The following is a 17,607-nucleotide window of genomic DNA, read 5'->3' on the forward strand; positions in this document are numbered from 1 at the left end:
GTGGAGCCTACTTGGTTGGGATTCGCTCTCTCTCTGTCTTTCTCTCTCAAAAACAAAACAAAACAAAACAAAACAAAACAAAAACACTAAAGCAAAAACCAAAAACCAAAAAACCCTTAAAAGCCATCACATGGAAGCCGAAGGGTGCCCAGGGAGGTACATGCCCATGGCTCCTGGACACTACCAGGGGGAGCAGAAGCCCTGATTAGATGAACACCCGCTGTGATAATATGCCAGAAAGAACGCATAGCTTCCAAACCCAGCAGAGGTGAAAATGGCTACAGTGTAGAAGGGGACAATCACAGAAGAAACAGAATGCAAAACAAGAAGAAACAAAAGCGTATCGATTATGTCAGGCGATGTGGCAAGAGAAAAGAGAGAAAAGCGATAAAGTAAAAGGTTTTAGAGCCGAATGTGTCAGTAATTTCCACTAAAGATGGAAAGGAACAGAAGCTGTGGTGCAGGAGAGGAAGTGAGAGAGACAGCGGCGCCATGGACCAGCATGAACCATGGCCAGGGGGACAGGGTGGCCCTGGTGCCATGGGGAGGACGCAGGTGCGGACCAAGCCTCGCCGGCCCCGCCAGAGCCCCGCAGCTGGCCCTGGTGTTCTGCCTGCTCTGTCACCGGCCAGGGCCGCCCCAACGCGTCCTTGGCTTGAAAGTGGAGGGGGAGCCTGAGGTCGGGAGCAACCCGTGGCCATCGCTCACCCACGTCCCTTCCCTTCCCCGAACGGCAAGGACTTGCTTGAAGCAACCACCACCCCGACGGGTCTGCCTTAGGGACACAGCTCCAGATGCTGAGGCCGTGGAAATGCCATTAAAAGACTGTTAGGCCAAAAACTTGGACAATTAGGCAATATGAGCGAATTCGAGATACAGCCCTTATGAGAACTCAGGAAGAAAGGGACAGCCTGCGCCATCCCAGGGCTTAGGCCGAGTAACTAATGGCAAAGTAGAAAAGCCCCCAAACCTAGTGGCTGACACAGTGACATTCCTTTCTTACGCACACGGAGTCCAGCCGAGGTCAAGGAGGGCTCTCTGCCCCCAGGAGAGAAACAGGCCCGCTGGTCAGTGGCACCGCCGGCAAGGCTCCGGAGGGGACGGCGGCCACCCTGGTGGCCCGGCAGCTCTTCTCTGTCCCACTCAGAATGAGCCACATGGCCCCAGACCCACTGCAGGGGGCTGGCGAACGGAGGGGTGGACGGTGCTCTGTGAGAAGGGGCTAAGGGAACTAAACCCGTGGCCAGAAGTCTCCCACAAAGAGCATTTCGGGCCCGACTGGCTTCCTCAGCAAGTTCCATCGCACACTCAGGGAAGGGAGAGTTACAACCTGTCCTGAATTCTCCTAGAAAGCAGAGAAGGGTGCACAGCCAAACTTCTGTCACGGGCATGGCATGGCGGTGCGAACGCGGAGGAGAGCGGTACCGTAAGGGAGGACCGTAGGTGGCGTCACCGCGGGGACAGGACGGGTTCCTGTCGCCGTCCCAGCCGACAACCACACCATGCGGTGCCGCGTCAGCGGGGTCCTGGGACCAGACTCTAGCTACCATTTCCTCTTCACGACAGCGGGGGCAGGCACTTATCACCCCTTTCTACAGATGAGGAAATGGAGACCCAGAGAATTCCAGTAATTAAATGTCAGATATTAAGTGGGGTACCCGGAATACAAAATCCTAAACAAAATAGTAACCAAATCCAACGGTATGTTTGCAAAGGAAAACCCACCATTACTAGGCTGTGCTTAACCCAGAAAATTTCGGTTGTTTTTACATTAGCAAATTACTGTAATTAACCACATGAACAGAATAAAGGAGAAAAACCACATGGTCATCTTCAATGGCTGCAGAAAAAGTGATAAAATTCATCCATTCACGATAAAAAACGTCTGGGCAAATTAACACTACAAGGAGCTTCTTTAACCCGATAAAGTCTATCTATAAAAACACTATGCATCACACACCCTCTAGAATGAAAACATTAAATCTTTGACAGTAAGTGCTGGAAACATGGAACGACAGAAACTAATACACTTCTAACGGAGCATCAGGATAACCATTCTAGAAATCATCTGAAATTATCTACAGCAAAGGCGTTAAGAACATGGTTCAGGAGTTAAGTGAAACACGAACATAATGGGACACAAAGTTAATAAGAACCAAGTGGGATTTTAGAACTAAAAACATGTAATTTCTGAAATTAAAAATCCATTATCTACACAGGCCCAACTGCAGAATGGATGAGGCCTGTGGCAAGGCAGCAGAAATGACCCCAACAGAGGGCAAGAACGAAAGATGGGGAAAAAGACCCGAAGTCTGGGGACCCGTGGGGATGCTACCAAGGGGTCTGGGTGTAACTGGGGTCCGGGAGGGAGGGTGGGACAGAAGCTGCATCGAATAACCATGTTGAAGAAATGGTGGCCAAAACTTTCCCAGATTTGATGAAAATTATAAACTCACAGGTCTAAGAAGCTCAACGAAACCCAAACAAGAGGAACATCAAGTAATAGCATGGGGAGTGTTTCCAACAAGCCTAAAATGGTTGAATGCTAAAATCTTTTCAAAAAATTAAAAAAAACGGTATGATGAAAGAAACTGCACTCCCCCGCAAAAACCGTATTTGCTGTGACATGCTTTCCTGCTAAGTTGCAGAGAAACTGATGCCAAAGGACACAGCCACGACCAGACAGGAGGGAACCGGGGAGGCCACCCCGGTTCCTGAGGGAAACGCCCGACCCCCGACCGCCAGTGGCAGAGCCCGACGACACACGCAGGCACCTGTCGGCCTGCCTGCTCTTCTCCATAAATTAAGTAGGCTTGGTTTAAAAAAGTACTTTGTTTTACCTAGAAGCCAAGTATTTACATAAGATAAGAAGTTTCCAAACTAAAAATCTAGTATTTTGTCCGTGTGTGCTCTAATTTTCAGCAATGCACTGTAATTGTAAGCAAGAGAGCGCCTGGGGAAATACTTCCACTGTCAGGCAGTGATGTCACAAAATGGTATTTTTAATGTTTCCCCAAACTGTGTTACTTTTATTAAATCTTGGAACGTATCTGTCCCACCTGCGCCTAGCTTGCTTCATGAAAGAATTCAGTGAGAAAATCTCAGTCACAATTTATAAAAAGTCACTTTTTAGAATGTTAGTTTATCTTGTCATACAAAATTACTTAATGATCACACACACGCTCTTTAGGGAGAAAAATACTGCATTTTATCTCAAGATATTTCACGGAAAATTAATGATGCTGGTCTCAAAAAGCATCAATATGTCTTGTCTCAAAACATGTGAAGGGCTTGGATTAATCCTGTTTTTTTTTTTTTTTTGCAATCTCAGGAGCAGGAGCAGCGTGGAGTCAGAGGGAGCCACCCTGGTTAGCACCTCCCTACAAACACTACCCCTACATGTCCTTGTTCACAGACTCACCTACATGCAGATCAATCCCATCTTTTCAGGGTGTTTTAGAAAACCGAGCCGGAGGCCCTGAACACGTTTCAAAACTTCAGCTGATTATGAACGGGAGGCAGAGCTCTGCCCCACAATCGTACCAGGTAGAAGAGAGCTTCCGCGGTTTACTAGGTGCGTGGAGGCGACGCAGACGCGGCCTAGCAGCCGCCGCGCGGGAACAGGCCCAGCGTCTTCTTGAGCTCCTTGTAGCTCCAGTGCAGCTGCTCGACCTCGGCCTTGTGCTGCGCGCGTGCCTGGCTCAGTTCCTGCAGGAGGTGCTCGTTGGTGCCGACCAGGGAGCTGGAGGAGGGCGCGGGGGAGCGACGCCTGAGCACCGCCTGCCGCCTCCTCTCCAGCAGCGTCCTCCCTCACCTGGCCGGGGCCCTCCCCGTCCACCCCGGTCCCCGCAGCCAACCCCTTCCCGTCTCCCACCGGCTCCCGCTCCCGCCATCCGCCCCTGGCCTCCAGACCGCGTGAGGCTACGCGTGACCCGAGCCCTCGGCCACCAGGCCACGTGCAGGCTCAGCACCCGGACGGACGGGCGAAGGCAACGGACGACGGAGGGGTGCCTCGCTACTCCAGCCGCACCTGTTTTCTGAGAAAACCATCACCATCTTCCCAGCTAGCAGAACAATGTTCTCATTCTGGAACAGATCCAAAGACTGACATATTTCTATCTCCCGGTCCAATGTAAAGGGGCTCCCTGAATAATTCTGACACAGTGATAGCGTAACTGAAGAGTCCTGGTTTTACAGTGTTGACCACGGTTGCCTTTGGAAGGACTTCAGGGAAGAAGCGGCCCTGTACTGCCCACTCGGCCATCTGCGAAGCGCCCTCGCCCCCCAGTCGGCAGCGACCAGGGATAGATGGGAGCGGGGCCATCTTCCCACAGACGTATGCCCCTGACGACAGAACTCCTGTGCAGGCACCAGCCGTCTGCTCCGGCCAGGCTAAGGCCCAGAGTGGATGAAGTCAGCGTGGACCACCACTGCCCCCCACTTCCACCCGCTGCACGGCAGCCCCGTCCACACGCAGCCCACAGTGCTGCAGATGGGGGCCCATCGGGTTCTGGGAGCCATCCTGCCTCGCCTGTCCCCCCCCGCACCCATGACGGCTACCTTTTGCTCCCTTCCGCTGCTCCATCTATGCTCCAGCTCATCTCCCAGGAGCCCCTTCCCCTCTGTACCTCGTGCTTGGGGTGGGCCCGCCGACCCCCCAGCGTCACAGCCTGGCTCCACCTAGGGCCGTGCTGCACTCGAGCCCGGGGGAGGTGTGTGGGACTCAGCCCAAGGTGGGGGAGCAGGGGTGAGTTGGGCTCAAGCTCCGCACCTCCACAAAGTACACCTCACACCACCCAGTGAGCGGCACGCCTCCTCCCTGCACCCGCTTCCCAGCACACGATTCTCTGGATAGAAACTGAGGCTCCGCCTGGACAGCCCCCACACCGCCTGCTCCCTTCTCACCACCCGGCACACAGCTGGGAGTAAAGGGGGAGGCCCCGCGCTCTAGGAGAACTGACAGGGACCACGCCGGGTGGACCGGGACAGCCCAGAGTCTCTCAGCAGCTCTCACCCACCCCTCACAGACGCCGCAGCAAGAAGGGACGTGCTTTTCCTGAAGAAAGGGGAGCTCAGGGGAGTTCTAAGTCAACCGGCGACGCGTGCGGCCCAGAACCCCACCTGCTGCGATGCCACCAGGCGGCTCCTCCGTGTACCCTGCTGTCACTGGGGCCGGCCCTGCCTCCCCCTGCCCCCCCGCCGCCCCGGGCAGGCACCTGTGGCTCTCCTGCAGCATCTGGGTCAGCTCCCAGACCTTGTCGTAGTGCTCCAGATGTTGCTTCAACCCCACGATCTCACCAGAGAGCCTCTTCACACTTGTTTCAAGTCCTGAAAGAGAAAAAAAGTAGCATCATTTAGTGAAATTGAATGTGTTTGAGTGTTTCGTGTCCTGAAAGCTAAAATAGTCCGAGTTTAAACTGGATTGGGACACCAAAGACATATAGCTTGGAAAAGGTCGGTTTCTGTAAGCAACTCAAAAATCACCTTGGGATTAAAGCCTTGGGCCTCTGCCCTCCGGACACCCATGGAACCACAACCCCGCATGGAGGGTGGAGAGTGGAGACAGAGGTGGGCCTGGTGCCAGCTGGAAGCTCATTCCACTGATCTATGTGCTGGCAGGAAAGGGCCTTCAGGGGTGTCTCTTCCACCAGGCAGCAAGCTCTGCCCTAAGGGAGGCCTTGAAGCTTTGGGGACAAGCGACAAGAGGCCCGCAGTGGCCGCATGTCTCTGATGTGTCCTCCGCTCCCAGGCCCATCAGTGACACACTGTGTGTCTGGACTCCATCTACGTGACTCCTGTCTCTGGGCTTCCAACTCGTGAGGAGAAGAAATATATCATTTCTTGGCTCCCAAACCCCAAAACCAGGATCCAAATAAATCCACACACAGACACATGGCTGTGGAACTACACAAGTCCAGAGACAACAGGAGAGCCAGAGCGGGAAGGTACGGGAAGAGGTTCGGTGAGGACACGGATAGCAGGCTCCCACAGCAAAGGCAGAGGCTCCCAAAAGCACTACGATGGGACGACACTCCTCAGCATGCACATCCACCTGCACTTACACCGGAGGGTGAGTGGAAGGGATTGTGAGAAGAGGACAGTGAAAGCACAGTTTCGGCATCCCCCAGAATCCCCATAGTAGTCTAGCACCAAGAGTAACTAGATGACAAAACTGGAGTCCCACAGACGACCTTTCAGCACCTGGTGGTGAGGCAGCCTCAAGACCCAAACACGAGAGCCACAAGCCATGCATGGCTTCATCTGTGGGAGAGGAGCAGCGGTCAGGAGGGGGGCAGCTGCTAAGTGTCCCCTATTTTCACAAGAAATCCCTGCAGGGCAACTGAGGACCCGCGGCTGACGCGAGAGGCTCGGCCTCCCCCAGCAAGGGCAGACCAGAGGACCCCGTGTGGTCTGAAGGGACTGGAGCAACCCTGGGCCCTCAAGGCTGGCCTGCCCAGTCCCTTCCAGAGCAGGGCCGTACCACAGAGGAACAGCTGGGGAGGGGCCCAAGTCGTGCAGGAGAGAACACCAGAGGCAAGCGGGAGAGTGAACAAGGCCTGGGAGTCCCCCAAGGGGCTGCTGAACTTCTCTGTGAAGTTTGACGTGCTGCGTGCTGTACTCCTGGACACTGAGAGGACGAATTCCATGTGCAAGTGAACAGCACAGAGCACTAAAGGCAAACCCCACACACAGCTGTTGCCCCCGGACAACAAGAAGCCACACTCGGGACACATCAAAACCAGGACTGGATATTTCAGAATGAGCTAAGGACAGAAAGGAATGATATAAGAGGGGTGCCTGGGTGGCTCAGTCGGTCAAGCATCAGACTCTTGGTTTCAGCTCAGGTCGTGATCTCACGGTCTGTGAGCTCGAGCCCCACGTCGGGCAGTGCACTGGCGGTGTGGAGCCTGCTGGGGACTCTCTGTCTCCCTCCCCAACTCGCACTGTCTCTCTCAAAATAAATAAATGACCTTAAAAAAAAAAGAAATGATACAAGAAATGGAAGAACAACTTAGTCAGAAATGGGAATGTCAGAGAGGAGGCGGCTGGCCTCAGGCACGAGCTCACAGCAAAGGAAAGCTTCATGAGAAGCGAAGGCTGAGCAAGTGAAACAGGACAATGACATCTCAGGAAACAGGTGAAAAGTGGAAAGTTTTTACATGAAAATTAAAGAAGAGACTATGACGAACTCTTAGCATGCCATGAAACAGCCCGATAAACACAGTGCAAGAGGCCTGAGTAGGTGCGTCACAGACGCCTGCCCAGAGCGAGGGTCTTGTCTGTGGCTGCGCTCCCAGGACCAAGCCCTCAGAGAGGGCCTGTGACGGGCCGTAGCCCGGAGACATCTGCTCCGTGGCCCTTTAAGTTTGTGGACCCCTGAGGACCTCGGTGGAGCAGTCCTCAGTGAAGTTAAAACCTCCCAGGGGCGCCTGGGTGGCGCAGTCGGTTAAGCGTCCGACTTCAGCCAGGTCACGATCTCGCGCTCCGTGAGTTCGAGCCCCGCGTCGGGCTCTGGGCTGATGGCTCAGAGCCTGGAGCCTGTTTCCGATTCTGTGTCTCCCTCTCTCTCTGCCCCTCCCCCGTTCATGCTCTGTCTCTCTCTGTCCCAAAAATAAATAAACGTTGAAAAAAAAAAAAAATTAAAAAAAAAAAATTAAAAAAAAAAAAAAAACCTCCCAGCGACTTTGCGGTTTGCACGCAGACGAGATTCACGGAAGACACAAACTACCACCAGCCCGTCACTGAAACCCCAGAATCTGACCTTGAAATACCGAGTGCACTTTTGTAAAAATGGCAAAATAGAAATACAGTGAAGAGAGGGAAATGAAAGTGACCTGGCTCTGGAAGAAACGTGACAAAGAGGAAAAGCACCACGCTGCTGGAAAGAGCCAAGGAGACAGAGGAGTGACCGTGTGCATGCTCGGGGAGGCGGGCAGGGGGCTCCTCGGTCCACGGCACTGCCAACAACACAGACCACATCCGAGCTTTTAGGGGTCTGCTCAGACCAAGTGGGAGCGTCTCTCAGCCCTCAGGACATTTTACAGTATTTACTGGACCTGAAGTCTACCTATGAGTGTTTGAACACTTACACTTCACCAAATAATGTTACCAAATAAACCACAAACTCACCAGTAATCTGCAAGTTTAACGTAGCTGCAGTGTCTGCATTTTTTACTTCTTTTTTCAGGCTGAACAAAAGAGCCTTTAGGCTACTATTCTCCTCCAAAGATTTGTCTAGATGCTGTCTCAAGTCACCCTAAGGACACAGAACAATACACTTAAGACAGATGAGTCAAATTCAGTAAAACGTACATAGAAAACTAAACCTTGGAAATCACCAGATGTTAGTTTTCTTTTATATCTCATAGCCAACAAACCACAATGTGAACAAGAAAAATCGCAACTGCCCCCAGCTGAGCAGCACAGTGTACTTCAAAGGGGACAGTGAGAGGGGTGGCACAGTTCACGAGGGGGCAGGTGGTGTCCCCGGAGTCCCTGGGGAGGGTGTGCTTCAGCAGGAGAGGAGATGTGCTGGCTGCCGGAGCCCTGCCTCCTCCAGGAAGGCTCCATGGTTACCACAGCCTGGCTCCCTCTCTCTTCTCAAGGAGCAGGAACAAGGGCTGGGCAGTGTGCCAGCCCCAGGTGGTCCCTCTGGGCTCACTTCTTGGGCAAGAGCGCAGGCAGACCCCAGGGCTCCGCACTACCCCCAAGCAGGCGCCTCCCTGCAGCCTGTAAGTGGATGGAATCAAGCCTGCGGGAGCTGCAGACGGAGTGGGCTCCCCTCGCACCCGGAGACAGAGGCAATGCCCAGCGCGCCACGGGACATTAAAAGGGAGGAGAGGGGACCGAGGCCACTGTGAGAGCTAGTGGCATATGACCCATCAAAGCCACCTTGCCTGCAGAGAAACCAGCACGCGCACCCCCACCAGAGGAGTGAGCGTCTGTCTCAAAGTGACAGGGGCCCTTTCAGGAAACTGCTACGCTCATTCTCCACCCCAACAGCCCGGCCAGCGCACTGGCCCCTCTGTGTGCACATACGCTAGGGCACTACAGAAACTGTTACACGGCCAGTTATGTCCGACGACTCGTCTCCCGAACACGTGGAGTTCTGAGAGGGCAGGGGCCGGGCCCCAGTGCTGACGGTCTCAGTGGAGGCTGAAGCAGGGACAGTGGACAGACGGCGCTCAGATACGTGCGACACTGCTGCCTAGAGCCAGGCTGGACCGGCTCGGGGGCAGGGCTTTCGCCAAGACCGGCTCCCCGGGCACTGGGATCTGAGGAGACACGACTGCGGAACCAGCGTCCTCACAACGGGGAGGAAACCAGGGTCAGCAATGGGCCCTTCAGGAACAAATGACTTCCTCTGTGAGAAGTACCTCCTGGGTGACTCACCACAGGTCTCCTGACCGAGCTCCACTGACCACGCCTCCCCTCCCCTGGGATGGGGTCAATGGGGTGAACCTCAGAAACAACTGAGCAGGGCTCTTGGGCTTCCTGATGGTTCGAGACTGCTTGTCCGGGCAGGGCCTCTCACTGCCCCCAGCCAAGGTCACCCTGTAGGACAGGGTCAGTCAGACCGTCCACAGAGGTGAAGGAGCACGACTTCCACACTAGACTGCATCACTGTGGAACGGACTCCAGGGGCCCGTCTGCATGGATCCCACTGGTCCCACACTCAGCACTGTAAGGGGATGGGCTACCTACTCAACTGCACCAAACCCAAAAGCCGTGGCCTTTTGTTTCCATGGTTAACCGGCCACGCCACGTCCCGTGGGGTCAACACTGTCCAACAAAAAGAACGTCTACGCAGTGATTATGGTTCAGGGTCACAGGGCTCCAGTCCTTTCTGGATGCACTCACCACTTGTGTGCACACATACATGTCCACAGTGCATCCATCTAAAGACCAGAGGCCGCCAGTATCATTGCACCATTTTTTATGTTTCTCTAAAAGTAAAGCTTCGTGTGGGATCTCTGAAATGGCAGCTTCTCATCTAGCTGGTATCAGGTGTTCCAGAGACCTGTCTCCCAGCAATCCTGTGGCTATTCTCAGTCCCATCTTCTGAAAGACACGGCCGACGCCGAGGCTGGAGGGGCAGCTGCCAAGACGGCACAGGGGTGCTCCCGCCGTCACGGGGCGCCCTCCCCTCATGTGGGTGGACCTACTGACTGGATCCCGAGCAACACGCTATGCAGAAGTGCTGACAGTCCCTCTCAAGAGCAGGTAACAAAGGACGACCTTCTACCGGGCCACTCCCCGGCCCCGAGGAGCAGCTGCCATGCCGTGAGGGCCTCGGGCGGCCTGAAGAGAGGCCCTCGTGCACAGATCCAAGGCTGCTGTAGGCAAGTCCGGCAGGGGCTACCCACCTCCATCAAGCCCTCAATCGACAACGTGATGGCAAGACCCTGAGTCAGACACACAGCTCGGCTGCTCTGGGACTCCTGACCCACAGGAGATGTCGACGATAAATCCTTGCTACTGACTGTGCCGCCCTCTAGGGTAACCTCATAGGCAGCAGTGAGGGACACACACGGAGGGCTACGTAACTTGCGAGGACTGACCGGCTGCTGTGTCCCAGCCCACCCTCTCAACCACGTGACATAATCTGTTAGTACTGACTCTTTACAAGAAGAGCCCCCTGAACACAGTCCATCTAGTAAAACTCAACCATAATACTTAGCAAGGTAAACAACTTCACCCGGCTGCGTGCACAGTAGACATCTTACTCATTTACACACACACACACACACACACACACACACACACACACACACACACTTATTTTGAGAGGACAGCACGAGAGCATTTGAGAACATACAAGACGGGCAGAGAGAGAGGGAGAGAATCCCAAGCAGGCTCTGTGCTGACTGCCCATGTGGGGCTCGATCTCACAAACTATGAGATCATGACCTGAGCTAAAATCAGGAGTCAGACATTTAACTGACCGAGCCCCCCAAGCGCCCCACATGGTAGACATTTTAAAGTAAAAATCGTATATATTTGAGGTGTGCACTTGATGATACACACATAGATGGTGAAATGATTACCACAGTCAAGCTGATTACTGCAGCTTCTCCTCACAGTTAACATTTCTTGGTGAGCACATCAAAGCTACTTTCATAGCAAACTTCCAGACTCACTGCAGTATAGGAACTGTGGCCCCAGACCCAGTCATCCTGCACAACCACGGAAATGTCCCCTTACCGCCATCTCCCTGTCCCCCCACCTGCCCGCCCCTGGTGATCATCTCCCACTCCGTTTCTATGTATTCAACTCTTAGACTCCAAAGTGAGACCATGCAGCTGATTTCTTGCTCTGTCTGGTCACCGGGCACACTGTCCTGCAGGTCCCTCCATGTTGCTGAAGACAAGACTTCCTTCTTTTAACGGCTGAGTAATAGTCCGTACTGTAAGTACACATTTTTTAAAATCTGTTCATCCATCGACAGACAGTTTGGTTTCCCGTGTCTTTGCCACAGTGGATAATGCTGCTGTGAGCACGGGGGTGCAGATCGCTCTTGGAGGTGCTACTTTCACTTCCTGTGGTCACATACCTGAAAGTGGGATTGCTGGGTCATATCACAGACTTATTTTAATTTGGGGGGAGCCTCCATACTGTCTTCCATGCTCGCTGTGCCAGTTTGTATTCCCTCCAACAGTGCACGAGGTTCCCTTTTCTCCACATCCTCGCCAACACGTTTTGTTTTTTTGATTCTAACTGCTTCTGACAGGTGACGTCTCTTTGTAGCTTTGATCTCCTTTTCCCTGATGATGAGTGATGCTGGGCATCTTTTCGTGTAGCTGTTGGCCATTTGAATGTCTTCCTTGGAGAAATGTCTATTCAGAGCCTCCAGCCATTTCTCAGTTGGGTTCTCTTTTTGCTACGGAGTTGTGGTATTTATATATTCTAGAATTTAGCCCATTATGAAACAAATGGTTTGCAAACATTCTCTCCCAGTCCACAGGCTGCCTCCTCACTGGTACTGTGCAGGAGCTTTTGAGTTTGACGTAGTCCCACTTGTGGATTTTTGCTTTTGTTGCCTGTACTTTGGGTGTCAAATCGAAAAAATCATCACCAAGACCCTATCAAGGGGCCTTTTCTCTGTTTTTTTCTAGAAGTTCTACAGTTTCAAGTCTTACATTTCAATCTTTAATCCATTTTGTTTTCTTTTTTTTTTCAACGTTTATTTATTTTTGGGACAGAGAGAGACAGAGCATGAACGGGGGAGGGGCAGAGAGAGAGGGAGACACAGAATCGGAAACAGGCTCCAGGCTCTGAGCCATCAGCCCAGAGCCTGACACGGGGCTCGAACTCACGGACCGCAAGATGGTGACCTGGCTGAAGTCGGACGCTTAACCGACTGCGCCACCCAGGCGCCCCTCTTTAATCCATTTTGAATTGACTTCTATGCATGGTGTTAAGGGTCTGGCTGCATTCTTTTGCATGAAGCTATCCAGTCTTCCCAGCACCATTTATTGAAGAGACTGTCCTTTCCCCATCATATATATTGGTGGTGTCCTTGTCAAAAATTTGTTGGCCATTTAGGTATGAATTTATTTCTGGGGTCTCTATTCTGTTCCATTGATCTGTGTGTCTGTTTTTATGTCAACACCATACTGTTTTGATTACTATAGCTTCCTTCATAATATAATGTGAAATCATGGAGTGTGATGCCTTTTTCTTAATATGGGTTTGGCTATTAAGGGTCTTTTTGTGCAACTAGAAAAAGGAGAATACAAATTTTAAGAAAAATAATCACAAATTTTATAATTTTTTATTTCTGTGAAAAATGCCATTGGAATTTTTATGGAGATTGCACTGAATCTGTACATAACTTTCAGCAGCATGGGGTTTTTAACACTATTAATCTTCCAATTCATGAACATAGGATATCCCTCCATTCATTCATCCATGTCTTAATGTTTTCAGTGTTTAGATATTTAACCTCCTTGGTTAAATATATTCCTATGTATTTTATCCTTTTTGATGCAGCCATAAATGAGACTATTTCATTTCCTTTTCAGATGACTGTTGGTGTAAAGAAACACGACTGATTTGTTATACTGATTTTATGTCTTGCAACTTTACTGAATTGATTAGTTCTAATAGGTTTTTGTTGTTCTGAGTCCTCAGGATTTTTTACACATACAACCCTGTCCTCTGCAAACAGACAATCTTACTTCTTCCTTTCCAATCTGGATGTCTCCTTTTCCTGCATGCTCTTGCTACTACTTCCAGTGCATGGATATGCACGTCCTACATGTGTCCGATAGTGGGTCTTAGCTTAGAAAGCAAGCTTTTGGTTTTCTCCCACTGATCATGATGTTAGCTGTGGCCTTATCATAAGTGGCCTATATGGTGTTGAGGAAACTTTCTTGTGTTATCTGTTTTGTTGAGACTTTTTATAATGAATGGATGTTAATTTGGTCAAATGCTTTTTCCCATCTGTTGAGATGACCGTGTGGTTTTGATGTTTCAATCTGTTTATGCGGTGTTTTAATCAGCATATGTTAAACCAACCTTGCATTCCAGGGGGAAATCCCACTTGGTTATGGTGTATACTTTTTTTGATTTGTTTCTTGAATTTGACTTCCTAGTATTTCACTGCAGATTTTTAAATTATGTTCATCAGTGGTATTAGCCTGTCGTTTTATTTTCTTGTGGTGTTTTTGGTATTAGGGTGATGCTGGCTTCATAAGTGAGTACAAAAGTATTTACTTCTATTTTCTGGAAGAGTTTAAGAAGGAGTATTAATTCTTCTGTGAATGTGCAATAAAATTAAGCTATGAAGCCATCAGGTCTCGGTTTTGTTTGTTGTTGTTGTTATTGGGAGGTTTTATATTATTGCCCAATTTCCTTATTTGTTATTGGTCTGTTTAGGCTTTTTTTTTTTTTAATTTTATTCATTTTTGAGAGTGAGAGAGACAGAGTGTGAGTGGGGGAGGGGCAGAGAGAGAAGGTGACACAGAATTCGAAGCAGGCTCCAGGCTCTGAGCTGTCAGCACAGAGCCCAATGTGGGGCTCAAACTCATGAACTGCGAGATCACAACCCAAGCTGAAGTCAGACACTCAACTGACTGAGCCACCCAGGCGCCCAGGCTTTACTTCTTCTTGATATAGTCTTAGCAGGCTGCATGTTTCTCAGAATTTACCCATTTCTTCCAGGTTCTCCAGTGTGCTCACATATAAGCACTGGTAACAGTCCTTAGGACCCTTTTTATTTCTGAGGCATTCACTGTGATGTCTCCTCTTTCACTTGTGATTTGAGTCTTCTTCCATTTTCTTAATCCAGCTAATGGTCTGTGGATTGTGGATATTTTTTCCAAAACCCACCTCAGTTCTGGTATTTTTTCCCCATTATTTTTCGAATTCTCTATTTGATTTATTTCTGCTCTGATGTTTACAATTTCTTTCTTTTTTTCTGTTGCTAACTTTGGCTTTAGTTTGCTTTTCTTTTTCTAGTTCCCTGAGGTGTAAAGTTAGGTTGTTGAGATCTTTCTTCTTTTTTAACATAGGCATTTGTGTGTAACGGTCTTACACGGTGAGGTTAGGAAGGGCGGGGGCAGCCCTGCCCAGCCAGGAGTCTTGGGCTCGGGCGCTGGGGTGGAAGCTGTACTGGCTCTACCTGCCCTTGGGTGCCACCTGGTGGACAAAGTCCATCCGGTCCAAAAGCAAGCACGTCGTGGGCCTGTGCTGACTGATGCAGGCAGGACAGCAGCAGGGACCCCGGGCTCACCCAGCTAACTGGAGCCTCTCTCGCCAGTGGTCCCAGTGGTCAGGGAGCCCGAGCCAGGGAGCACCAGGGCCACAAAAACTCCACCTCAAGCCCAGCTCCATGTGTGCTCTCTTGTGCAGGACAGGCAGGGCTAGGACATCGAGGCTAGGACAGGACGCTGTCATCCACAAAGCCCTGCTGTGTAGGGCTCGGGAACCATGCAGGGAGTTGGGGGGTGGGGAGGCTGGCGGGGGAGGGGACCCCTGCCCCTGTGGCCTGACAACAGCCAAGGGGAAATGCATCCCCAAACAAGGCCTCCACCCCACGAAGAGGGGTGAATGAACAGAGACGACGCCAAGGGCATGGCTCACCATCTCCTTCCGCGTGTTGCTGAGTTCCGACGCCACCTCACTCATCCTCATGCTGTACTGCTGCTGCTGTTCAGCAAGGAGCTTTTGCAAAGATCTCTTTTCCAGAGTAAGGAAGCTAATTTCTTCACTCACGGCTGCTGAGATGTCCTGAGCTGCTGTAAACTCTTGCATCGATGATAAAATCTGTCTGGCCTGAGCTAGGAGTAAAAATCAAATGATATTGTGGCAGTTACGTTGAAAACACGAAGAATAAACAAAACGTGTCCAGCACATCTGGAGTAACACAAACTCTCAACTGGCAAAAGGACACGGACGCCAGCGACACCACCTCCCTCAGGTGTCTGCACACCCATCCACTCACAGGTGGGACGGGAGGCGGGGACACAGGAAGAGTTTTATTCTAAAGCAAAGGTGCCCCTGAAGAGAAGGCCACGACTGCACAGTGTGCCTGGACGTCCCAGTGGCCTGCCGCGCTCTCTTCCATGGCACTGCCTGCTCCTGCTCCTGCTCCTGCTCCTGCTCCTAGCCTGGGAGCAAGTGGGTAAGATTTCCAGGATCAGGATCCAGGGGCTCCAGCATCGTGGGCAGTCCTGATGCTAGAAGCTCCAGGGCCATGATACCAAGCACATAGCTCAGCTCCGGGCAGGGTCCAGGGTCTGCAGGAAGGACGAGCGAGCTCCTGCCCCAACTGAGACCCTGAAGGCCGCACACTGGGCTGCGGGAGAAAGACACAGTAACCACCCCAGGGTGTGGCGTCTCACTCTCTGGATGAAGGGCGCCCCGTGTGCTCCTGCACCCAGGCACAAGCGGAAGCAAAGCCAAGTCCTCCCTGGGAAGTGACCACCCTCCTGGGCCTCATCCTCAGTGAAAGCTCAGCAAATCCAGGGCCCTGCACAAAAGAGCACACGTTCGGAGGGCCGGAAGGAGACGGCACAGCTTTGTGATCTCTCCAAACCTTCACACATAAACCAGAGCAACGAGAACCCAACATGTGAACAGCACCTCCAACAGAACCAGGTGACGATGCAGAGTACCAGTAGGAAAACCAACAGCCACAGTCCTGCATGACACCCCTCGTGCCTCACACCTCATGGAAGTCCCGAGCCGCTTCAAGAGGGCGTCAGGATGCTCCATGCAGTGCGGCAGGGACGGTGACGGCCAATGGGGAGGGCCCAGCAAGGTGCAGGGCTCAGAACCCGGCAGGCAAATAGCACCTGCAAACAGAATGCCGCCTGGAGGGCGGCCCAAGTACGGGTCTGAGCGGACCGTCCTCCCGACTCACCGCGGAACACCTCGTTGCCGTGCAGGGACTTGCAGCCGCCCCAGTACCTGTCCACCAGGTCGAGGAGCGCCTCCAGGAGCACCACTTCCAGGCCGGGTGGCGGAGCTGAGTACAGTTTGGCAGGAGACACCTGCCACGGAGACAAAGCCTTGATGCTGAGATGCCAAAATCAGCGGTTACTGTGTGAAGCAAAGCCTCTGACGCCAGCATGCCTCACGCTGATGCCCCTGTCCTGCAGAGGTGTCCAAACATCACAACGCTACAGGGGTGGCACATGGGGATCCCTTTCCTGCCCCCCGGACGTGTGGCATCCTCATACCGGGAGGAACAGCTAAAGGACGCGCTAGCAGGTGTCACACCAAGTATGTCAGTCATGAGACCCACATCATAATTTAAGCTCTAAGGCTGTGGGAACCCCAGTCCCACAATGGCCTGTCCTGGGCCCTCCTGAACCAGTGCACAGGGACTCCTGGAGGCTGCAGACCCTTTAGAGTCAGTCTCGGCCTGAACGGTCCCCCAAATGTATGAGGCCACACGCCAGACCAGACGGAGGTCAGGCCAGGACGATGTGGGCAGAAGACGGCCAGGCAAAACCACCAAGACTCCACCCAGGGCCTGGCCACATCAGTGCCGTGTCAGCAACCACATCAACAGCTCTCCTTTCCTCTTTAGAAATTACGTCACCAATTTTAAAGAATTACCAAAGAAAGGGAGATGGTTCTGCCCTCCTGCCCACTTTCCAAGCGTCTGGGGGTTTGGGGAGGGAGGGAATAGAAGCCTGCATCTGTCTCTGGGCTGACGGCCAGAGCCAAGACACGGGCTGGTCTCAGGTGTTCAGGAAGAGCCGGGACATGGGCTGGGCTCAGGTCCTGCCACCACCGCCCACCCCAGGTCCACCAGGGACAGGGCCTGGTGAGCGAGAACCGCACTGACCAAGGTCACACTGGGGGAGGGGCAGCGTGAAAATGCCAAGGCCTGGCTGCTCACCCCAAAAAGCTAAGGGTAAGAGCATATAGCCCTGGTGAGTGTCTGGCACCAACACTTCCATCCTCCATCAAACTATCTGGACACCTGTCCTCAGGCACAGGTGACAGAGCCCATGTCCCCAGTGCACTCACTCAGGCTTCTGTCTCCTACCTGAGGAGCACAGGGCAGTGTCCTCTGCGAGAGGCCGATCACCGTGAGGTCCCAGCCCCTCGGTGAGTGCATGAGCTCTCTGGGTGAAGCTTCGCACCTGG

At 52.3% G+C, this 17,607-nt stretch overlaps 1 protein-coding gene across 1 annotated transcript in view; it reads right to left on the bottom strand.

Moving 5' to 3' along the window:
• Positions 1-76: 76 nt before the first annotated feature.
• Positions 77-17,607, bottom strand: part of CEP72 (centrosomal protein 72) — a 39,115-nt gene continuing 21,584 nt past the window's right edge. Inside the window, exons 8-12 of the mRNA XM_047094477.1 lie at positions 16,370-16,499; positions 15,088-15,284; positions 8,131-8,257; positions 5,217-5,328; positions 77-3,742 (exon numbers count right to left, since the gene is read on the bottom strand). Of these exons, the coding sequence (XP_046950433.1) occupies positions 3,601-3,742; positions 5,217-5,328; positions 8,131-8,257; positions 15,088-15,284; positions 16,370-16,499 (708 nt within the window). The 3' untranslated portion in view covers positions 77-3,600. The remainder of the gene's footprint in view (positions 3,743-5,216; positions 5,329-8,130; positions 8,258-15,087; positions 15,285-16,369; positions 16,500-17,607) is intronic.

The sequence above is a fragment of the Lynx rufus genome, unplaced genomic scaffold (genome assembly GCF_022079265.1).
Source record: "Lynx rufus isolate CCGP_SWC_20201006 ecotype Redwood Valley unplaced genomic scaffold, mLynRuf1.p SCAF_1, whole genome shotgun sequence".
NCBI classification, from domain to species: Eukaryota; Metazoa; Chordata; class Mammalia; order Carnivora; family Felidae; genus Lynx; species Lynx rufus.